The following is a 25,502-nucleotide window of genomic DNA, read 5'->3' as shown; positions in this document are numbered from 1 at the left end:
CAGGGAGGACTCTGAGCTGACCTCGGTCATACCTCCGGATCAGATCCTGGCTGCCATTCGTACCAGCCTGACTTCTCCCCTTGGGGAGCAGATTTTGGCGGCTCAAACTGATGCTCCCTCTGAGAGACCGGCTGGTAGATGTTTCGTACCTGAGGGATTGCGCACCCGCCTGCTGAGTACCTACCATAATTCCAAGACTGCCGGTCATCCGGGGAGGAACCAGTTGTCCTGGGTCGTTTCTCGTCTATTCTGGTGGCCATCTCTCCGTCCCGACATGGCCTCATATGTAGCGGCATGTTCTGTCTCTGCCCAGAATAAATCCCCTCGGCATCTTCCATTTGGCCTTCTGCAACCCATTCCCAATGGGGAGCGTCCCTGGTCACACCTGGGCATGGATTTTATTGTGGACCTCCCTGCGTCTCAAGGCCATACGGTCATTCTTATGGTCATTGATCGTTTCTCCAAGATGTGCCATTGTGTTCCGTTCAAGAAATTGCCAACTGCGCAAGAACTGGCTACGGTTTTTGCCAGGGAGATCTTTCGCTTGCATGGGTTGCCTAAGGTGATTGTCTCGGACCGTGGGAGCCAGTTTGTGTCCAGGTTTTGGCGCGCCTTCTGCTCCCAGTTGGGTATCAAGCTCTCCTTCTCTTCGGCCTACCACCCGCAGTCCAATGCGGAGCATTCCAACCAAGCCCTGGAACAATTCCTTCGCTGCTATATCTCAAACCATCAAGACAATTGGGTAGAGTTTGCGAGGAACTCGGCTGTCAACTCCTCCTCTGGGATGTCTCCCTTCATGGCCAACTATGGGTTCCAACCCGCTGTATTGCCTGAGTTGTTCTCGCCACAGGACATTCCGGCTGTGGAGAACCATCTTGCTCCCTGCGTTCTTCATGGGGGCAGATCCAGAGGTCCTTGAAGGACCCAGCACAGCGTCAGAAGCTCCGGGCTGATCGTAGACGGTTGCCCGCTCCTTCATACCAGGTCAGAGATCGGGTGTGGTTGTCCACTCGTAACCTCAATCTTCGGGTGCCCGCACCGAAACTGGCTCCCCGTTTTGTTGGTCCTTTCTGCATCCTCCGCAGGGTGAACCCAGTTGCCTATGCCCTTGCTCTTCCTCCTGGGATGCGTATCTCCAATGTCTTCCACGTATCCCTATTAAAGCCTCTGGTCTGCAATCGCTTTACTGCCTCACTGCCTCAGCCCCGTCCTATCCGGGTTGACAGTCATGAGGAGTATGAGGTGAGCCGCATCCTAGACTCTCGGTTGGTCCGCGGTCGGGTACAGTTCCTGGTCCATTGGCGTGGTTATGGTCCCGAGGAGCGTTCCTGGGTTCCTTCCGTGGATGTTCATGCTCCTGCCCTCCTCCGCGCTTTTCATGCCCGCTTTCCCCAGAAGCCTTATGTTGAGCCGCGGAGGGGGAGGGGCCCTTGAGGAGGAGGTACTATCAAGGTTCTACCTTTCCTCAGGGCTTGTGCTGCTCCATATGCTGGCATCCATCTTAGGTCTGCAAAGCATTGTGGGATCCTTTCTGCTTTCAGCCCCCTGCGGCTCCTCCCAGGAGGTGGCGGCTTATCACATTTAAGTCTGCTGTTTGCAGCTGTCCATTGCATTCGTGTCCTGTCTGTTGCACAGCAGCAAGCTCCTGTTCAGTTAACTCTTTGCTCTCCTGGATACCGACTTGGCTTTGGCTAAGACTCCTCCTGGCTTCTGAACCTGGCTCTGGTGACCGTTCTTCCTGGCTTCTGACCCCGGCTCTGGCGACCATTCTTCCTGGCTTCTGACCCCGGCTCTGGCGACCATTCTTCCTGGCTTCTGACCCCGGCTTTGGCTACGATTCCCGCTGGTTCTCGACTTGATTATCCTGGAAGACGACCTCGGCAGGAGAACTTCTGTCCTACCAAGTCATCCGCTGTTGCTGTCGGACTTGCATAGACTCTTACATTGTTTCTGTGTAAATAAACCTACCTTTAATTGCACCTCCTTGTGTGTCTGGCTCCTCGCTCCGACAGACCTACCAAAATGTTCGGCTCCTCTTAGCCCATCTGGCGATATGCTTGGTTTTTATGTAAGTCTCTCATATTCCAAGATATGAGACATAGGGGAAGAATGGATTTAACAGAGGTTATCTGATTCTGTCACCTAAGCTGAGTTAGGTTTTATTAAGTTGGAATCTCTCTCAACTCCTGAGAAAGCTTGCCTTATCTCTCACGAGGTGTTACAATTTGCAGGTTCTGTGGACAGACAGGCTCCGACTTCCTTGGGGGCTTTCATAGCTCCTATGACCCTCCTGTGACATTCCTAGCTCACACACATACTGGGCACATGTCGCTGGGCCTCTCAGGAAGGGAGGGGCAAGAATGAGGGAGAACATGGAGATTCTTCACAAAATGGCGGACTGCGTCAGTCTCTGGTGTGCACATTTGCGACAGTAGGCACTGATATGTGGCATTGAAGGGCACTGATGGACACTGGCACAAGGGACTGATGAGCACTGACACAAGGCACTGATGGACACTGACAGGTGGCACTGCTGGGGCTACACTGATCATCAGGGCACACTGATCATCAGTGCCCTGATGATCAGTGTAGATGTCCCCTCCGCGGAAAGCCGATTACCGGCTCTCCTCTCCTCTCGAGCTGTCAGCATGACAACTTGAGAGGAGAGAAATGCTGACAACCGGCATTTCCCTGCTTACATGTGATCAGCTGTGATTGGACACAGCTGATCACATGACCGAGCCGACATCTTCGGCTCTTTCCGTGATAGGTGATCCGCTGTATCCAAGGGACACAGCGCACCGCCGATCGCTGCGCTGCACACTCCCTGAGCCGCGCATGCGCGGTGAGAATGGGAGGATGTCATATGACGTCCTCCCAGAATGAGAAAACCACCTTGCGTCCGTCATATTACTATATAAAAAATTAAATATCATGCTGGGGGGGTTCTCTTAAACTACCTGCAAAGTTGCACATCTGTACAATGTAGAGAACCTGCTGCAGGACTGACATTTTTTTTTCGTTACAACATTTTTATTAAATGCGGACGGGTCGGCGGGAGTCGGGTGTTTCTTTATTTTGATGAGTCGGCAGCGTCATGACAACTCTGGACACCATGATTGACGACGGATTACAATGATGGAACCATTTTTTTGGCTTTTTTTTCATTAAAGGACTTGTGAAAAACTGTTGTTTTGTTTTTTTGTTCAATTAAAGGAATTTTTTAAAAAACTGGTCCCTATTTTTTGTGAGTTTAACCCTTTAGTGAATGGGTAGGGGTACAAGTTCCCCTTACTCATTCACAAGGGGGGCAGTATCAGAGTGCCTCCTTATTTAAGGGGTATCCTGATGCTAATAAGCTCACTTGCCCGCAGACTGGGCCAGGGTTGTGGGGAAGAGGCTCTTCTCCCCATGAGCATGGGGACACCATCCCAATGCCAAGGGCACATGGCCTGGTAAGCTACAGGGAGGGAGGGGAGCTTGATCACCCCCCCCCCTTTCCTGCCCTGCCAGGCCTGTGCTCGGATCAAGGGTCTGGTAGGAATTTAGGTGGACCCCACACATCTTTCCCCCTATTTTTTGGGGGTGAGGCTCCCCATAAAAGTCCTACCAAGCCTGAGGGACCTTGTATAGGTTTTAGGGGGAGCCCCACACACTCCGCCCTCCCATTTATGTGAGATATCGTTCCCCTTAAAAGTCCTATCAGGCCTAAAGGGCATTCAAAACTGCTTGGCTCATTAAATATTATTTTTACTAAGCAAATAGTATTAGAGGTAAAAAGGGTACTATATTCATACTCTCTACACTTTCATAAACCAGGTCCATGTGGATTCATTCTATGATTCATGATTTAAAATAGCAACTCTCAACTGGGAAAGAAACAGAGTAGTGTTTTTAAACTAATGGGATTGCCATTGTACTAGGAATGCTAAGGAATTTCATGTGTTAAAATAAAAATACTGTAATATCATTGCAGATCAACAAAAGTTTACATTTTATAGTAACTGGTTACTGAGAAAGAAACAGTTGTGTTTTTATACAAATGGAGCTAGCATTATGCTAGGAAACAAAACTATTGTAATTTTGCTGCAGAACAATAATAGCTCTTCACATTTCATAGTTGTCAATTTAAGAAGTTAGCCTTATATAGTTTTTTTTATTGTTTTTAAAGGTGTAATGAGATTATGAAATCAAATTTTCACTGCAAGGTATTCAATTACATTTCACATATCAATGTTCTGTTCTTTTTTCAGAAAAAGAAACTCCCCATATCCTGAAAACAAACAAGTAAGCTTTGTTAATGTGCTTAGACCTCAATAATCAAATTGGTAATCACAATACAGAGTATCAATTCAAAACATTGAAAACTGTTTAGGCTGCATTCACACCTGCGTTTTGACCCAACAATGTGTACCTTCCAAAAACCCAGGGAGGGTTCTGGTGGTTTGCTGTTGGAGACAACCCCATTGAAAGCAATGGGAAGCGCTTGATTCTCATAGCTTATTGCAGCTCCTTGTATGTAATCGGTATGTGACGATTTCCTGCAAGTGGTTGGCCAAAACACAGGTGTGAATGTGGCCTTCGGAAATAAAACTCATTTGAGAATTAGAATACACTATCTAATTTTATCAGTATTTTTAAACTGTGGATTGTATTGTATATTTTGCTAAAAAATTATTTCACTTGTTTTCTTAAAAAAATGCCTGCCACTTTACTGCCCTAACTTACCCCTATACCGCCCTACCCGCCACTATACCGCCATAATCCGCCACTACACTGCCCTATTCTGCCACTATACTGCCCTAACCTGCCACTTTACTGCCCTAACCTGCCACTGTACTGCCCTAACCTGCCACTGTACTGCCCTAACCTGCCACTTTACTGCCCTAACCTGCCACTGTACTGCCCTAACCTGCACCATACTACCCTAACCTGCCACTGTACTGCGCTAACCTGCCACTATACTGCCCTAACCTGCACAATACTGTTTACAAAACACAGGCACAGGAAATGATCTTCTCCTCTCTCCTGGAGCCCTTTTCTAGAGAGAGAAAAGAGAACATCTGGTGTGAGTGAAAGCAGCACACTTTACAAAAAAACACCTAGTTAGTCATTTAACCCCCGATCACCCCAAGTTAACCCTTTCACTGCCCTGTCACCAGTGTTATTAGTACAGTGTACAGATTTTTTTTACTGATCACTATATTGTCTTTTTTCAGCCAGACTAACTATGTCACAGATGACTTCAGATAGTGTTAGCGTCAGTTACCATCCCTCCTAGATAATGTCAGATTGCCCGCCACACTATCACCATCACTTTTAACCCCTTGATTGCCAGCAAACACTCTCACAGACACACTATAAATATCCATTACTAGCATAGTGCTTGAACGGATGGATATCTTTGACCAGATCAGAACTGTACCAGTGTTCACAATAGTATAGTGTCCCCAAAAATTCAGCGTTAACACGATCAGCCCTGACACCTGCCAGCACCTGTGTCCCCCCCCCCCCCTCCAACAAGTGCAGTGTCAGTAGATCACTGTCTCTCCTGATACATTGCACACAAAATTGCAGCATCAGCAAAATCAGGCCTGATCTCTGCTAGCACCAGCAGGCAAATGTTTTGTAGTTGTTCAAGCAGTCCCTGACAGCCAGGAGCTCTTTTTCCCATTAGTCACACTAGGTATCTATAAATTTGGTGGCCAAAATGTCCAAAGAAAGGTACACTAGTGAAGAGGCATACAGGATTTTGAATATGTTAGATGAGAACGAAGGGGAGATCTCACTGACAGAATCAGGCTCAGAATATGAACCTGTAGAGAGCAGCGGCATCCCGACAGGTAGCTCAGACGATGGAGAAGAGGTCCCTGCAAATGTCAGGCATACTCGACCCCATGCCCAGGTTGCTGAGATGCTAGAATGACACGATGATTCCCACATGCAGCAGAGTGCCAGTACTAGCACTGCACTACCTTTCGGTGAGCTGGCGAGCACCAGTGGCCTAGTACATCCTGACTGTTTACATACCAGCACTGCAGTATCATATGATGATGTGGAGAGTCCCTTTAGTGCAGTCCAAGCTGGTGAGGTGGCTAGCACTAGTAGCATTCCACAGCCACCAAGAATTTGAACACAGGCCCGTAGAGTCCATAGCGTCTTTATGGATCTACTTGCAAATCCTAATTGGCAGCCTACTTCCTTTCACTGTCCAACCCGAAATTCAGGTGGAAACAGCAAATTTAACTACTCCTTTTGATTTTTTTTTAGCGGTTTTTCATGGAAGATTTGTATAGTTTGTTTATGGACCAAAGCAATTTATATGCTGATCAGTACATCACCGCCAACCTAAATCCGTACCTTGCCAGACAATTAGAATGGAAACGTATCATGATTTCCAAGTTTAACATTTTTTTGGGCCTAATCCTTAACATGGGCATTACAAAAAAAATGAATTGCGGTCTTATTGGTCCACAGACCTGATTCATCATAAGCCTGCTTTCTCTGCTGCCATGGCCAGTCGTAGACATGAGACAGATATGAGAATATAATACGATTTATGCATTTTAATGACAATACACTCTGTCATCCTCGTGATGACCCTGAATATGATCAACTCCAAAAATTCTGCCCCTCGTTAATCACCTTTCCCAGAAATTCACAGATGTGTATATACTCCAACAAAACATCTGTTTTCTGGCTGCCTTGTATTCAAGCAGTATCTCCCCAGCAAATGTGCCATATCTGGGATCAAAATGTATAAGCTACAGGCTATACTTGTTCTTTTAGGATTTACGAGGGCAAAGATAGTCATGTGGAGCCCCCCGGATGCCCAGACTACATGGGGAGCAGTGGCAAGATAGTATGGGACTTGGTGTCACCCTTGTTCCGTAAGGGGTACCACTTGTACATGGACAGCTACTGAGGAAAGTGCACAACTTTTTAGACAATTATACAATACAGTTGGCTCATGTGGTACAATATGATCTATTTGTAGGGGCATCCCCTAAGAGCTTGTAAATACCCGACGTAGAAAGGGGGAGAAAGCCTGTTTGTAGAATGATAAATTGCTCACAGTGAAGTGGCAGGACAACCAAGATGTTTTCGTCTTGTCTTCCATTCACGCAGACACAAATTTGCATGGCATCTGGTGTTGTTGAGAAGTCTCTCTGTGTCCACGAATATTACCTTAATATGAGAGGGATGGACTTCAACGACTACATGATGAATACATATTTAGTTTCCCGTAAAGCCAGGCACTGGTAAAAAAAAATGTCTGTATATTTATTTCAATTGGCTCTGTACAACACTTTGTGCTTTACAAAGCAACCAGAAGAAGTGGATGCTTCCTAAAATTGCATGAAGAGATCATCACGGTCCTTTTGTATCCAGAAGGTGCCTCCCAAAATCAACCCAGATGCAGTTATCCGGCTGCATGAAAGGCATTTTCTGGCTGTCTTCCCTGATACCACAACCCAAACGTCACCCTAAAAAAGATGTCATGTCGGTAGCAGACTCAGGATTAGGTGTGACACTCACTTTTATTGTCCCTTCTGTCTTGGCCAACCTGGTCTCTGCTTCAAGGACAGCTTCCATTGCTACACACTAGTAATGAATTATTTTAGGGTACAGCACTGCACAGTCTAGGGTACACATTCACACAGTGTCTCCAAGTATATTCAGGAAACTGTCTGTCACATTTTGAGAGACCCTAAAATCACAGCCTGGAAAGTTTATGGTTACAGTTAAGTTACAAAAAAAGTCACAAAATTTAAAAAAAATGTTAAATTTAAAAAGTAAAAAAAAGTAAAAAAGTAAAAAAAAATAAATAAAAAAGCAAAAAAAAATAGTTGCTGTTTTATTGAGTTAATTTAATATTGTTACTGTGTTTTATTGTTAACCATTGTTTGCTTTGCCACCATTGATCTGTTTATTCTGACAGCAACATGGTGTTCCTCTAAAAATATATACACGTCAACGCTTCCAGCGCTACTGGAGATTTCTTATCTGCAGTTAAAAAAATAACTTTTATGTCTGAGTATGAGGGGCCCGGGGTGGTCAGCGGGTGCATTGCTCCTATGCTTCGTCATGTATTTTTTCACTTTTCTTGTTGCAGATTTCAGTAAAGAAAAAACATATTTTATTGAGTTACCGTGTTAAAAAAACCCACAACAGTGAAATCAGTCTGTATATTCAGTAAAGCATGCATATTATACTCACTGTGGAACCTAAAGACTTAGTCCTCTGGATTGTGTAAAAAGGATGTTTTATCCTGTCATCTCTGATCCTCCCCTTCTTTCACAGTCCCAAATCCATCTGCTGATAGAACAGAGCCTTGGGGACAAGCTGCACATGCTCAGTTTGATGTGTATTGCTAGGATGTTTTTTTTTTCTTTGGGAAGGTGCATGTCATCAGCACAGGGCCAATGAGCGCTGTTCAGACAGAGGGTCAGGGGTCCTGCAGCCTCATAGGATAACCAGGGGAGAATGAAAACTCCTCCTACAAGCTTTAACCAGTGCCCTTGCTAGACACTGATAGAAGTCACAAGACTGCTCTTACTGCTGATGAGAAAAGGTATTTAGATTTATATTTACTAAAATAATTTCATTTCTGTGTTCTGTGTACTGTGAGAGACCAGATATAGTGAATGCAGGTTCATGGGTTTAGTAACACTTTAATGATTTATTGTTACTGTATTTTATTGTTAACTGTTGTTGTTTGCCTTGCAGGAATGAAAATTAGTTGCAGCACTGATCTGTTTATTCTGACAACAGGGTGTTGCTCTCACAACATATATGTCAGTGTGTGCAGTGCTGCTGGAGGAGATTACTCATCCGCAGTTAAAAAGAGCATGTATATGCCCAAGCATGAGGATCCTGGAGTGGTCAGTGGGCAGATCACGCCTATGCTTCAGTATATATGTATTTCACTTTTTTTTCTGGCAGAGATTTCTTCATCCACATTTTTTATTGTGGATGAAGGAATCTGTTTGGACTGAATGAAAAAAATAATTTAACATGCATGCCCAACATTAGAAGTGAGTGGATGTAGGGTGGTAGATTCTAATGGTGCACATACCGCACACTATTTCTGGCAGAGATGTCTTCATCCACACCGATAAAGGTGGATGGAGAAATCTATTCATTTCTCTTTTTTCATTCGGCCCAAAGGCTGCATGAATAAAAGATCATTACATATATGCCCAGCAAGAACCAGTGGCGTACCGGTATGTTGCTGGACTTTGAGTGGTTATACCAGGATGATGCCTGCAGCTTCAGGCATCATCCTGGTATTGTTTTTTTTCAGTCGGAGATCAGCTTTCATGTAGAAACAATCCTAACAGCTAGTTAGCCACTGGATTACTTATGCATGCAACAGAAGGGGATGCCCTCCCCCTCCCATTTACCTTCCACGGCTTTCTCGGGGTCTCTGGTGGAGAATTTGAGAATGCAGCCAGCTGTTCTGCCTGCTGACCATAGAGCTGAGCAGGGACCAGGACAGCTATGATCATCTCTATGGTCTAAAAACCCAGAAGCAATGAGCATTTCATCATTTTTGTTTCACCAGATGTAAATGGCACCATTTTCAAATTAGTTAAGCATCTGATCCACCGATTTTGGTGTGATTAAAAAAAAAAAAATTAAAGTCCCCCCCTCCTGCTCGCCCACAAAGGTGAACACAGACAGCGGTCCCTCCTCAGTCGTAAACAGCGATTGCACCATGCATGTGAGGTATCTCTGCAAACGTCAAATCGAGGGCAGTATTTCTAGCACAAGACTAAACTAGACTGTGTAAATCTAAAGTAGTAACCTGTAAAGGCTTTTAAAGCGTCATGTATAGATAATAAAAATTATGTAGTTTGTCACCATTTCACTGGACATGTTTGGTATCTATTACATCATCTTTTACATTCTACCACACAATTGGGTCTTATATTGTGTTTTTGTGCATTAAAATTAAAAAAAGTGTATTTTTTCCAAAAAAATTTGCATTTGAAAAACTGCTGCGCAAAGAATGTCTGCGATAAGAAAAATGGCAAAACCCACCATTTTATTCTCTAGAGCCTCTGCTTTAAATACATACATTTATAATGTTTGGGGGTTCTAAGTAATTTTCTAACAAAAAATACTGAATTCTACATTTAAACAAGGAGTGTCAGAAAAGGCTTGGTCTTGAAGTGGTTAGAAGAGTAGGTAATGTGTAGCAGAAGCTTCTAATGTTGGGCATAAAATGCCAGGACAGTTCAACCCCCCCCCCTCCCCCTCCCAAATATCCCCTTTTTGAGAAGTAGACATCACAAGGTATTTGCTGAGAGGCATGTTGAATGCATGAAAGATTTTATTTTTTGACACAAGTTTTTGGAAAAATATTTTTTTTTCCACAAAGTTATCACTTGAGATATTTTCCACACATGCCATGGGTATATGTGGAATTATACCCCAAAATACATTATGCTACTTCTCCCGAGTATGGAGATACCACATGTGTGATACTTTTTGGGAGCCTAGCTACGTACAGGGGCTGAAGATCAATGACCACTTTCAGGCTTTCACTTCGTTTCACTTCCACTCTTAACTTCCTATCACAGTTTCGAGGGCATTGAAATGCCAGGATAGTACAAACCCCCCCTCCCAAATGATCCCTTTTTGGAAAGTAGACACCCAAAGGAATTTGATAAGAACCTTGGCGAGTATTTTGCAGAAAGTGAATAAAAATGTGTATTTTATTTGTTCATTTTTCAAAACCTTGGGCCAAAAAAAAAAATCTCATTAAAGTGACAACGTTGTGTAAAAAAACATTTTTTTTGTTGTCATTTTCAAAACACCTTTTGGTGTCTACTTTCCAAAATGGGATCATTTGGGGGGGAAGGGGGGGTGCTTCTACTATCCTGGCATTTCAGGGCGTCCAAAACTGTGATAGGTAGTGAGGAAGTGAAATGAGGAAATTACACCCTTTGAAAGCCTCAAGCTGGTAATTGGTTTTCGGATGCATGCACAGCTAGGCCTCCACAAAGTCTCACACATGTAGTATCCTCATACTCAAGAGGAGTAGCAGAATGTGTTTTGGGGTGTAATTCCACATACACCCATGGCATATGTGAGAAATATCTTATTGAAGTGGCAATTTAGTGAGAAAAAAATTGTCATTTTCCAAAAACATGACAAAAAAATAATACCTTCCATGGGCTCAACATGCCTCTCAGTAAATTCCTTGGGGTGTCTACTTTTCCAAAAAGGGGTCATTTGGGGGGTCTTTATACTGCCACCTCAAGAAATGTGATGGGCATTTAGAAAGTAAAAATACATGTATCAGAATACATTTTGCCTTACATTTATGACAAAAATTGAGTTTATTTGATATCTTTTAGAAGAAGTAGAAAATATTGTATTTCTTAAATTTTTTGGTCTCTTTTCATTTATATTGCAAAAACTAAAACCACCAGTGGTGATCAAATACCACCAACTAAATCTCTATTTTTGTGGGAAAAAATTATGTAAATTATGTAAACTTTTTTTGGATCAACTTTATTGCTATCACAAGGGATGAGAAATATCCCTTGTGATAGCATGGGCAGCGAGAGATATCAAGCTGATTAAACCCCAGATCTTTTTTCTGGCCTCCAAAGCATCTGGTCAAGCCAAGATCAGTTTGATCAGATGATTTACAAGACTGTAATGGATTGTAAACAGAAACCAAAACTAGAAAGGACAAAAGCCTTGTCACTTCATTTTTCACAAAGGAAGGGAAGGTAGGGATGTACCTTCCATTCCTCTGTACACAGCCAGCCACAAGGGATGTAGCAGTCCCAGGCTTCTGGATTACACAGAAGATCCCAGGAATAGTGGCAGGGGTTTACCAAGGGTCTCCTTCCATGCCCTGTAAAAGTAATCAGGCGGCTGTAAAGCAATGCGGATCACTTTTACAGGAAAGCCCATCGCTGGCTGCAAATTTTGATACCAGGATCATAGCTGCAGCTATGCAGATCCTGGTTCCTGAAGATGTATGGGTACATCCTAAGAACGGAAATCAGAGAGTTCAGGGGTAAGGATTATGTTTTAGAATGCATGAGAGGCACTTTTGCAAAATCTGTCTGCAACAGTTTTTATGAATTCCAGGGACTATTCAGTATAAGCTGTCAGAGAATGTACAAGCTGTGTGCTACAGGCATACCGTCAATGACTATACCAAGGGTGTGCTATACCCACTGCCCCACCCTGGGCACACAACCATAGCTTTCAATATTTCTGTTAGTACAATCACAGATTTGAGCATTCATGCTGTTTTTGTATTATACATGACAATATAATAATGAATTATTTATTTTATTTCTAGAGACCCTACAAATACTTTTGAAAACCCTGCATTTGAAGGTTAGTGTTTTAAATCATATTTGTATCAGGTAAATGTTTTCAACTTTATTTTATATACAGTAAAGAGCTGTCAAATGAATGTGTTTATAAATACTTTTAGTGAAAGAAATTGTCATGAACAAAATGCTGCTATTGCTGGCCTTCTCTTACGAATGCTACTTACCTGATTGCAATGCTGGTTCCCTGGCTTTAGTAATTTGAGTTAATGTCACAGGACAATAATACAGCTGTAATCCAAAAAATTATTATTAAACCTTCAAAATGGTGTAAATTAGATTCCTCCAGAAGACACCATCAGATTTAAATCATTGCGCCTATGTACCATACTTAGAAGTAACATATGAAAACTTAAAGTGGGTGCTGCTATTACAAAACCACTGTAACTTATAGCAAAGATTGTGATCAATAAATTAATTAAATATATGTGCCACAAATAATAGCGCAACCCTTGAATATATAAATGATATAAATAATATTAATTCATATAAACACCACCACCATAAAGTGCAATATTAATCAAATTAATCTGTTGAATCCTCATGAATTCCATTCAAAAAAGTCCATATCATATATGATCCTCAATTAATGAAGTCATGAAGTAAACTTTCACCAGTGTAGTAATCAGTGCTCAAAACACCCCACCAAAATGCACACTCACCAGAACCTGGTGAAAAACCAGCATATCTGTATAGATCCAGCACTCCACCACTGAACTTCAGCCAGAACCTGGTGATAAACCAGCGTATCTATATAGATCCAGCACTCCACCACTAAACTCCAGCTTATGGATCTCCAAAATACTCCATATAGTACATGCAGATAAAAAGAACACTCGCCATAGTGCAAATAACGTATTCATTTATTCAAATAATCCCCCCTTGATAAAACCGCACTCACATAGAGTCAAAATAAACAAGCGTTTTGTTACTAGGAGCACAGAGCTCTCAATCCAGCGTCTCACCAGCCTGCCTGCAACCAAGATGGCGTTGTTGCGATCACGTGGTACAGACACGTGGGTCGGCATACGTGATGACGTCACCGGCTAGCCACGCCCTAACGCGTTTCATCATATGACTTCTTCTGAGGGAATCGGTTCTGGTGAGTGTGCATTTTGATGGGGTGTTTTGAGCACTGATTACTACACTGGTGAAAGTTTACTTCATGACTTTATTAATTGAGGATCATATATGATATGGACTTTTTTGAATGGACTTCATGAGGATTTAACAGATTCATTTGATTAATATTGCACTTTATGGTGGTGGTGTTTATATGAATTAATATTATTTATATCATTTATATATTCAAGGGTTCAGCTATTATTTGTGGCACATATATCTAATTCATTTATTGATCACAATCTTTGCTATAAATAATACAGCTGTGTTGGGCTTGATGTTGGAGTTGAACAGAAGTTTAACTCGAACAGCAGCCGTTCATGTGTTCAGCAAACAAACGAACGGTAAGGGCATTCAGCGGGCGAATAGCACCTGATAGTACATTGTAATTGGCCAAAGCAATGCACCTGACCACAGGTCAGGTACAATGCTTTGGCCAATCACAGCGCATGATGATGTCACAAGGGGGCGGGGCACCATCACAGTATTTAAAAACTGTCATCCCGGCTCAGCTGTCAGACGGTGGGAGCCAGCATCGAGAGCGGAGCTTTTTTTTTTCTTTTTTTCAGGTCAGCGGTGGCAGCGGGCATCGTGATTTACGTTGGATCTACTTCGGGGGACTTTTTTTAATCTTTGTTTTTAATAAAGGACTTGTCAAAGACTGTCTTCTGTAATTTTTTTACACTACTTTTTTTTGTGAATGAGTAGCAGTACCATTTACCCCATACTCATTCACATGGAGGGAGGAGGGATCTGGGGGCCCTCTTCTTATGGTGCAGACGGGTGAGTGCTCGCTCATCCTCTCCTTTATTGACCTTCCGGGCTGAATGCTTGGATAAGGGTCTGGTATGAATTTTGGGGGTGACCCCCACCCCATTGTTTTTTTAATTTTGCAGGGACCCCACACCTTTTAAAAAAAAAAAAAATTTAACTGCTGGACAATGCCAGCAATTCTTTTTACATTCAGCTATCAGCAGGGAACCCCACTGACAGCTGAAACATTAAAGAATGTTTTCACTACTAAAATACTGCATGACTTAATAATATAATTCATGCAGTATTTTAGTAGCTGTGCGGTATCTTACTGCATACTCAGATGCAGTAAGATACCGTTTAGTGAATTGTCCTCTCTGTTCAAAGTTTGCGGCTGAATGTTCCAAACGGGGGTGTTCGGCCCATCAAATTATACAGGTAGGGAAGGAAAAAAATTGACCTGTATAATCCAGGTCAGTGACTCAAAATATATTAAAGCCACTGGATCAGAATAACAGCCAGATAAATTGCATTTTTAAAAGGATGTCAGGTGCCCCATAATTATCAAATGTATTAAGGGAGCAGAAAATGTAGGCTTCCTCAGTCACAGATTCATCTTTGACCAGGAAGAAATGTGAAGTAAGGACTTCTAACTTCTTCAGCAGCATATTGAAACACCAAGGAGGGTGGCACAATAATGTAAAATCCATTCTGCCAGGGATTTCTACAAACCCTTTTTCCTCCTCCTACCATTACTTTTTTCACACAAAAAAAAAGAATAATACTTCGCTGACAACACTTGTGATCTACATCACATCTTCTTGCATGACTTTGTTCTTACAGCACAGGGCCAAACAAGACCTGGTGGCATTTCAATCTCGCCTTTTGTGTGCGGCAGATAAGTTTTCCTGTTTTTCTCACATAAAAGTGGCAAGGACAACATTATCTCTGATGTCCTTCTCCCTGCTGACAAATTTGGTGGCCTGATCCAAAGAACCACTTTGAAGAACTTGCCTTATCCCACTTCCTTCATAATCTGCCGACCTCCTCTACAATAGCATTAGGATTCCATGCCTTTGTCCTAGCTGTAATCATGTTTTGCTAAGGTCAAATTCAGAGATCAGAGCTTACAACATGGTGTATATGGGAAAATGTATACACATGAAACGTGGTGCAGATCAGGGGAATTGAGAGGTTTGTAAAAGACCTAGGGCACCCCAAAAAGCAGCAGTAATGTAAATGAATAGAAAACAGGAACAAATGTGATTGATAAACTGTGGGTTTGCCCAAACTACCATAAAAATGGAAGGGGCTTAGAGGGGCATGGTTAAAAAAAACCTGAGCCTCCCTGTACCCATAGAACATGCTTTAATTGCTGTACCACAAGTGAGAACCTCAAAGATATGTATAAACCTCAGCACAAACATTTTTTTTTTAAATTAATTGCTTCCATTACATATGCTTTTCTACACACAGAATAGAGACAGAGAAGATAACACTTTGTCTGAGCCTTTATTAAAGAATTGAATAAAAATAGTCGAGACCAGCAAATGTAGAGACAACAAACACATTGGTTACAAGTATGTAATGTACACTATGGTTCCCACAGATTGGGAACCCACTCCCACTAGGGGTAGAGGGGCTCACCAAGGCTTGGTGTAGCAGCTGGGCGGATGGTGGTAAAAGCCGTAGAGTAGATACAGAGGACTTGGCTGGTTGCTCACTTAGCAACTGTGAGGAAGGGCCAAGGCACAGGGTCCAACATACCACCTAGTCTTCACCAGAGCTCCTTGAGGAGATGTTGCACTGTATGCGATACCCAGGTTTTGGTCCTCTGACTCACCTGAGTAGGCTGCAACTTAGAGCAGAAAAAGTCCCTTGGAGAGCTGGGGCACTGGATTTACTGGGCAGCAAGTACCACAGACGTGAGTAACAGGAGTATGTAGAGGAGAAACACAGGCTTGGGGTGCACAGGTGCTAATGAGAGACTGACTGAGACTCATGGGGAAACACACATCTCTATGACCAAGCCATTTTTGGGCAAGATGTATCAGTGTGTGCGGTACCAGGTGGGGTTGCTGTATTGTTATTCAGCAAAAAAGCTTGTACTTACATGTTGAATTCCTCAGATGTAGCAATAGTGGTGTGACCCTCCTGCGCTCCAAGTGTATAAATCAAATAAATATGTGTATAAATCCCAAAGGGAGCTGCTAGCATTAAATCATATACCAGTGATCAAGTAAATATAAAACATAAGGAATGCTGCGCTACATTCAAATCAACCAAATTGTGAATGTGGGATCCCAAAATATCAAATCAAAAAATGTGACAATGTTAACAATATTAACAATGCAAATCTATGCGCGCTTGCTGATAATAACAACAATCAAATAAATCACTCAAAGAATATAAAAACACAAAAAACCATATCTATATGCATGAACCAAAAAATACACATACATATAATTAAATCACACGTGCCTATTGTGAAGTGAAAAAATAACCATAATAATGGTGACACAAACTAATATCTCAAAGTCCAAAAAATATAAAATATTGTTGGTGAACAAAACAGTGCTTCCAAATTATACTGTTCGTGACCACAGGTGAAAACTCGTGTAGGTTTCTGGGTGTATATAGATCTACGAATCCAACCACCTTCTGGATTAGCCTCTCACCTCATCCCTTCGACCCTTGCGGGTCAAAGAGCAGTAGTGGATCCCTCTCACAGATCCTCCAGGTACCAAAGCACTCCAAGACAGCTTTCAGGATATAATATTCCCACTATGGCTCTTCTCCAGGAAAGGTTGTAATATCAATCTCTCAGAATAGATATTACAACCTTTCCTGGAGAAGAGCCATAGTGGGAATATTATATCCTGAAAGCTGTCTTGGAGTGCTTTGGTACCTGGAGGATCTGTGAGAGGGATCCACTACTGCTCTTTGACCCGCAAGGGTCGAAGGGATGAGGTGAGAGGCTAATCCAGAAGGTGGTTGGATTCGTAGATCTATATACACCCAGAAACCTACACGAGTTTTCACCTGTGGTCACTAACAGTATAATTTGGAAGCACTGTTTTGTTCACCAACAATATTTTATATTTTTTGGACTTTGAGATATTAGTTTGTGTCACCATTATTATGGTTATTTTTTCACTTCACAATAGGCACGTGTGATTTAATTATATGTATGTGTATTTTTTGGTTCATGCACATACATATAGATATGGTTTTTTGTGTTTTTATATTCTTTGAGTGATTTATTTGATTGTTGTTATTATCAGCAAGCACGCATAGATTTGCATTGTTAATATTGTTAACATTGTCACATTTTTTGATTTGATATTTTGGGATCCCACATTCACAATTTGGTTGATTTGAAAGTAGCGCAGCATTCCTTATGTTTTATAATTCCTCAGATGTGCTGCTGCATTCCCTCTGATTGACAGTATTTGGGCAGAGATTGGGTGGACCTTTTAGGAAGCTATGATAGGACCTAAATTCAGGAGGACAATGCCAGGCAAAATTGGTGTGGTGGCAATGTCTTTGCTTTGTAGCTTTTGGTATTCATGTAACTGAATGCAGGTTATCCATGCAGTCTTCCAGATTTGTGGCAAAACACAAAATACAGTGTAAAGGAATAAGCTTGTAAGATTTGGGAAGTGGGTGGTCTCTGAAGGTCTCTAGAATAGGTGCTTACGACATCTGGCTAGCATATGAAGAAGGGTTCATGATAGCTTTCTTTCCCTTACAACTGTTGGAAAACATCTTGTGCTTGTCACAAATCCTGTTGCTAGTCTCTGCGGCTTTGTCTACTGTCTTTAGCTTAAGAGCCAGGAAAGTCTCCAAAGAGCAGGTAAAGCGCTGCTCACTTGTAAATACAGAAGCACTGCTCCTCTCCCAGCGGCAACTCAGAACCCTCCCCGCTGTACACCTCAATCTCGATGTGTGTGTATGTATTTATGTGTGTATGCATATGTGTGTATATGTATATTTGTATGTATGTATGTATGTACGTGTGTGTGTATATATATATACTGTATGTGTGTGTATGTATGTGTACGTGTGTGTGTGTGTGTGTGTGTGTATATATGCATATGTGTGTACATGTGTGTGTGTGTATACAGTATATATGTGTGTGTGTGTGTGTATGTGTATATGTACGTGTGTGTGTTTTCGGTGGGTGAGCTGTGAAATGAAAGTGGTTAGGAAGATAGCTCAGTACTTGGGGGGAGAACTTGGATGTACACAGCACACCCCTCAACCCTGCACTCCGTACACAGGGCACCCCTCAACCCTGCACTCCGTACACAGTGCACCCCTCAACCCTGCACTCCGTACACAGTGCACCCCTCAACCCTGCACTCCGTACACAGTGCACCCCTCAACCCTGCACTCCGTACACAGTGCACCCCCCAACCCTGCACTCCGTACACAGTGCACCCCCCAACCCTGCACTCCGTACACAGAACAACCCTGCACTTTGGACAAAGTGAACCCCTCAATCCTGCAGTCTGTACGTAATGCCCCCTTCAACCCTGCACTCTTTATGTACATTGGCAGTCCATCCTCGGAGATGCTGGTCACATTGGGCTCTGTTCTTACCTGCACTCAGTCAACCTTCATAGTTGTGTGTTCTCTGCTATGCTCATTGCTAATAACAAGTTCTAGAATTTTCTGTCTATTGGTGGGTCTTCTCCCCTCCGCAGTCTGTGGTGTGCAGGAAGGGAGGAGATTGTGTGCAGTAACTTCTAGCAACCAATCGGTGAGCTGTAATGATGTGCAGTAACCTCTAACAACCAATCAGTGAACAGTAATGATCTGTTGTAATCTTTGCTTTATGTGCATTTTAGGAGCAGTGCATTAAAAAACCCTGCTTGCTGCATTTCTAATGCATTTTTATGAAAACACACATATATAATTCAGTGGTAATGCACCTACAACACATCTAAAATGTGCCTAAAATAAACCGCATAGATGTGAACTGGCCCTTATAGCCGATTGTCCTTGGTCGGAACTATCTAATTTCCCACATGTATACCTGACAATCCATAATTTGTGTCTTGCTATATCTCTGAAATGTTTAATGTTTTTGCTTTTAGATATAGAAATGAACTAATTGGACCTTTAATTTCTGGACTGGACTATACCTCAGAGATCAACAGGATACCACAAAGTTGTAAATAATCCTAAAACATGAAGAAAAGTAAAACAGTTTTTAGATTTAAAGGATAAGTTCACCTTTGTTCAAGTTTTTTTTCTAAATTCCAGCTCTTCTATGTACCAATATAGCATTAATCTCCTTCTTTTGCAGAAATTCAAAAGCTTTCCATTTTTTCCATCCACCTTTATGTCAGTGTCCAGATGGCTGTACAAAAAGCTTCTCCATTACTTCTGCCTTACTTCCTGCAGAGACTTTAGGTCATGACACAGGAAGGAGTTGACCAGCTGACCTCATTAGCACGCACCCTGCATCGTCTACAATTCTACCTCCCACCCACTTCCAGGTGTACAATTATTAAATGAAAAGCAATCAATCAGTGATCACTGTTCTCACTAAATACACAGACATCGTTTTTTATTTTTCTACCTTTACTTTCATCTTGCATATATCATTCATTGGCAGAGTGTGCTGAGTGAACAGATAACAGCCTATGTGGATAGAGCTGTAGTATTGAAAACAGGAGAATTGTGTTCTAAGTTATGTAAAGTTCAAATACACTATACCATCTGATTGTACAATCTCCTTTACATCTACCATCAACTATGTAGTGCAAGGGCCTGCCTGATTAGACACATAATGAATGCGTGGGTCCTTCTATTCCATAGTTCTGTAAAATCTAAAGGAAATTGTACAGAGAATGTACAATCAGATTGCATAGTGTATAGCTATCTTTATACAAGTACATAGAAGGGAGTGGATGGAGATATTCAGTTGTCAAGCCCCATTCACATCTCTGCATAACGGAATATTCCCACATGAGGTTTTTTTTTTGGGACGTTTTGGAGCATTTTCGCTTGTCACGCATAGGGTAGCTCATCCACCATACGGGCAATAATCACCCCAAAGAAGCTCCAGAACTTTTTTTTAAGAATGGTGTTTGGTGCTTTTCTTACTGTGATTTTTGGTGCAGCGCATTTCTGAAATGCAAGGCAAAGCGCTCAATTTCTGTGCCATGCATTCGGAAACACACAGATGTAAATGGAGCCTCATTTTTCTGTGCAAACAAACCAATTTCACTTTCAGGCCCTATTCACATCTTGCATAGTGGGAGAGCACATTTGTTGGCTTGTTTTACCCTTGACACGCACAGGGCAGCCTCTTGATTTCATTGGGCTGTGCTACAAGTGGCTCATGAGACATTTTGGTGTGATGTGGGTTGCGTGTTTTTTACTATACATTTTGCTGCGATTGCCACTCGTTTTTTCACATGGAAAAATGTGTTTGCTTCTGTGTTTGGTGTGCAGTTAGCAATTAATGGCACTGAAAGCACAACTAGTTAATTTTAGGTGTATAATGGTGGCCATACACAATGCAATCCAATTGTACAATCTCTGCACAATTTCCTTTAGATTTTCTAGAACTATGGAATAGGAGGACCCACCTATCTACCCAATCACTCTGTATCCAATCAGGCAGGCCCTTGCACTACATAGTTGATGGTAGATCTAAAGGAGATACAATCAGATTGTATAGTGTATGTGAACTTTACAGAACCCAGAAAACAATTCTCCTGTTTTCAATACTACAGCTCTATCTGTTCACTCAGCACACTCTGCCAATGAATGATATATGCAAGATGAAAGTTAAGGTAGAAAAATAAAAATCGATGTCTCTGTATTTAATGAGAACAGTGATCACTGATTGATTGCTTTTCATTTAATATTCGTGAACCTGGAAGTGGGTAGGAGGTAGGAGTGTAGATGATGCAGGGTGCGTGCCGATGAGGTCAGCTGGTCAACTCCTTCCTGTGTCATGACCTAAAGTCTCTACAAGAAAAAAGGCAGAAGTAATGGAGAAGCTTTTTGGACAGACATCTAGCCTGACATAAAGGTGAATGGAAAAAATGAAAAGCTTTTGAATTTCTACAAAAGAAGTAGAATAATGCTATATTGGTACATAGGAGAGCTGGAATTTAGAAAAAAAAGGTGAATTTATGCTTTAATCTAGGATTGCCATTTATTTATTGGTGAATAGAGATTTTTCAATTGCAACCTAAATCCATCATGCTCAGACATAGTACTTTGTTCAGATATATTTCATAGCTGATGAAATACACGCAAAACAAAGTAGGACTTTCAATGTTTATGGATAAAAAAATATAAATATTACAACCATCTCCATATAAACTCTTTTGTGTTTTTGTATGTAATAAAGTTGTTCACAAAGAAGCCTCATTATGTGTCATTTGAAGAAAATACAACATTGCTATATTTTCTTGTCTGGTTATTTCAGAATTGGCTCATAAATACCATGTCACAGACACAAATAAGCATGCAGCAAGTAAAGCTCCAGTCACGGATTTCACCAACACGGATCACATTATTGCTGGACTTTTTATATATGTCAAAAATCACTCAAGTCACTTTTTTATTATATTTATATTTATTTGTTCACTTTGCTATTACGTCATCATTGGACGATTCACCTCATACTTAATTGATCACCTATAGCACTATAAGGCGCCTTCACTAAGATCACTTTATTATCTTTTAGTGCTGCATATTTGTTTATATATACATCGTATACTAGCACATTATAAAAGACTTACCCGAAAGCAAAGCCCTCCAGCGGAGCACTGTCACGGTTCCCCGAGGCTTCCATCTTCACCCGGTCTTCTTTCCAGTTTTGCAAATTGCGGCCATCTGATTGGCCGAGCCGCGATGTTGTCACTCCAGCACATGCACGAAGGGAGTTTCAGTCACGACATGGCTCTCTCAATGGACAGCGCTTCTACTGTAAATATTTCCTACACAGTGTATGTTTAGGAGATATTTATAGTGCCTACAGGTAAGCCTTGTTAAAGGCTTAGTGAAACAATAACAAAAACAGCACAAAACATGAAATGAATCAAAAATAATTATACACAAATCATAATAAATTCTGTGGTTATAAAATAAATGTCCAAAACCACCAAAATAAAAAAAATATAAAATTTGTGTCCAAATACAAACAAAGAAAGTCCCCTTTAAACATTCAAATAGTGCTCCAAAATTTTTTTAGGATAAGTGTAATACAGAGAAAAGACTCCACGGATCCACACCTTCCTGTGAATACTGATGTATTCCGCACTCACCAGAGAAAAGAATAAATTGCACTTTATGGATACAATTCCCAGGGAAAATATCCTCTCCATAGCCTCCTCCATATACAAGAGCTTGCTTACATCCAACTTCAAAAGGGATTTCTCCTCATAACGATGTGTTATATAGGAAGACAAAGGAGAACCAATAGTGCAATATTGCAAAGACTTTTAATTGAATACAATAGTGCTCAATCTACTCACATTATAACTTAAAATAAGTCGCCAATTAACAAAATCCTCCAAAACAGACTTCCTAGTGTAAAACGGATTCCAGAAAGTAAACCAAACTGGCAGCACCTGATATGACGTCACACGCTCAACATAGGATCCGGAAGTACGTCAGCCTGTCCCTCCTCCAGGGTGTTATCAAAGCCTTATTAACCGCTTGCCTACAGGGTACTTATACCCCCTTCCTGCCCAGGCCAATTTACAGCTCTCAGCGCTGCCACACTTTGAATGACAATTGCGCGGTCATGCAACACTGTACCCATATGAAATTTTTATCATTTTTTTGTGACAGATAGAGCTTTATTTTGGTGGTATTTATTCACCTCTGGGTTTTCTAATTTTTTTTTAAACAAACCAAAAACCACTGAAAATTTTGAAAAAAAATTAGTTTTTAGTTTTTGTTATAAAATTTTGTAAATATGTGATTTTTCTCCTCCACTCATGTGCACTAATGAGGCTGTAGAGATGGCCACTGATAAGATGCACTGATGGACACTGATAGGTGGCACTGATGGGCACTGATGAGGAGGCACTGGTAGGTGGCACTGATGGGCATTGACAGGTATCACTGATGGGCACTGAAAGGCAGCACTGATATATGGTACTGATAGGCGGCACTGACTGGCACTGTTAGGTGGCACTGACTGGCACTGTTAGGTGGCACTGACTGGCACTGATAGGCGGCACTGACTGGCACTGATAGGCGGCACTGATTGGCAGCACTGATAGGTGGCACTGATTGGCATTGATAGGTGGCACTGACTGGCACTGATGGGTGACACTGAAAGGCAGCTCAGATGGGCACTGATATGTGGCATTAATGTGCACTGGTAGGCACTGATATGTGGCATTGATGTGGCGCTGATGGGCACTGGCAGGTGGCACTGTTCAGCACTGACAGCTGGCACTGATGGACACTGACAGGTGGCACTTCTGGGGCCACACTGATCATCAGGGCACACTGATCATCAGTGCCCTGATGATCAGTGTACATGTCCCCTCCACGGAATGCTGATTACCGGCTCTCCTCTCCTCTCGAGCTGTCAGCTCGAGAGGAGAGAAATGCCGATAACCGTCATTTCCCTGTTTACATGTGATCAGCTGTGATTGGACACAGCTGATCACATGACCAAGCCGACACCTTCGGCTCTTTCCGTGGATCAGTGATCCGCTGTGTCCGAGGGACACAGTGCACCGCCGATCGCCGCGCTGCGCGCTCCCTGAGATGCACATGCGCCGTGAGAATGGAAGGATGCCATATGACATCCTATCAGAACGAGAGAACCACCTTGCGCCCGTCATTGGACTATATGGTGGACGGGAGGTGGTTAAAGGCCTACCTGTAGGTAAAAGTTACCACAGTGGGTTTACTTCTACTTTAAGGATTAAGAATATGTCTGTACCATATGGGCTGTTCATACAAGAATATTTTATATTTGGTCAGTGATGACTTGGTATATCCCAACAAGGTGCTTTATGTCCAGATATATTCTTATGGTAGAATGGTATATAATAAAACGCATATACAAAACAAACTAAACATAGCAAGGGATACCCTTATTATTATTATTTTACAAAACTTATCCTTTGAAAAAAGATTGAAAGCAACAAAAAAAATTACATTGATATTATACATGTGCAGAACAAAAAAGTTTGCTTCGTTTCGAATCGATCATTAAGTTACTAATTTTGTATAGTTGCATTCGTAATTTATTTAGTTTTGTTTAGTTTATTCGTTTATGAACGGATTTAAATTATTCCAATGGATTCATGGTATGCAAATCAAATTGGAATCGAAATGAGCAAATTGATCTGAATTCATTGTGAAAACAATTCTATTTTATTCATTCTATTTTATTCAAAATTTTTATTTCAGAAGACGGCTGTATTCTTTCTATTTTATTCTTTTATATTCGAAATTTGAACTTGGAAAGATGGCTATATTCTATTCTATTTTTTTCTATTCTTTTATTTTCTTTTCTTCTCTCTTCTATTCCATCCTTTTCTATTATATTCCTTTCGTTTCTATTTAATTCTAATCTGTTTACTTCTATTCTATTGTTTTCAAAATTAAAATTTTGAAAGACGGCTATATTCATTCTATTCTGTTTTATTATTTTCTATTCTATTTTTTCTATTCTATTCTATTCTTTTATATTCTATTCTAATCTATTCTGTTTTTTATTCTTTTCAAAATTTGAAATTCAGAAGACAGCTATATTCTTTATATTTTATTTGAAATTCCAATTTCGGAAGATGGCTATATTCTTTCTATGTTATTCAATTTTATTATAATCTATTCTATTTCTTTTCTTTTCCTTTCTCGTCTATTCTGTTTTATTCTATTCGAATTATGGAAGATGGCTTTATTCTTTCTATTGTATTCTATTTGAAATTCGAATTTCAAAATTCAAGTTTGGAAAGATAGCTATATTCTTTTCTAGTTTATGTATTCTATTCTATATGATATACGAAGTTTGGAAGACAGCTTTATTCTATTTTTTTTCTATTCAAGTCTTTTATTTTCTATTCTATTATTTTATTTTCTATTCTGTTCTATTCCTTTACTTTCTGTTTTATTCTATTCTTTTTTTCTCTAAATTAAAATTTTGGAACATGGCTATATTAACACTAATACAGACAGTCTTTGAAGGAAATCAGCAACAGTCATCAATCTGTTTACATTTCGAATGTGTTTTCAAATGCAATTTCATTTTCAAATTTA

The 25,502-nt window shown here is 41.2% G+C and overlaps 1 protein-coding gene across 1 annotated transcript in view; it reads left to right on the top strand.

The window, feature by feature from the left end:
• The window catches only part of LOC149457859 (E-selectin-like), a 228,506-nt gene extending 208,959 nt beyond the window's left edge, over nt 1-19,547 (top strand). Inside the window, exons 9-11 of the mRNA XM_089683079.1 lie at nt 4,254-4,287; nt 12,335-12,372; nt 19,346-19,547. Coding sequence (XP_089539205.1) covers nt 4,254-4,287; nt 12,335-12,372; nt 19,346-19,362 — 89 coding nt within the window. The 3' untranslated portion in view covers nt 19,363-19,547. The remainder of the gene's footprint in view (nt 1-4,253; nt 4,288-12,334; nt 12,373-19,345) is intronic.
• Nucleotides 19,548-25,502: the final 5,955 nt, after the last annotated feature.

The sequence above is a fragment of the Staurois parvus genome, unplaced genomic scaffold, assembly GCF_062004578.1.
Source record: "Staurois parvus isolate SC_StPar_1 unplaced genomic scaffold, SC_StPar_1.0 ptg000300l, whole genome shotgun sequence".
In the NCBI taxonomy this organism is placed as follows: domain Eukaryota; kingdom Metazoa; phylum Chordata; class Amphibia; order Anura; family Ranidae; genus Staurois; species Staurois parvus.
This window is presented reverse-complemented; position numbering and strand designations above follow the sequence as displayed.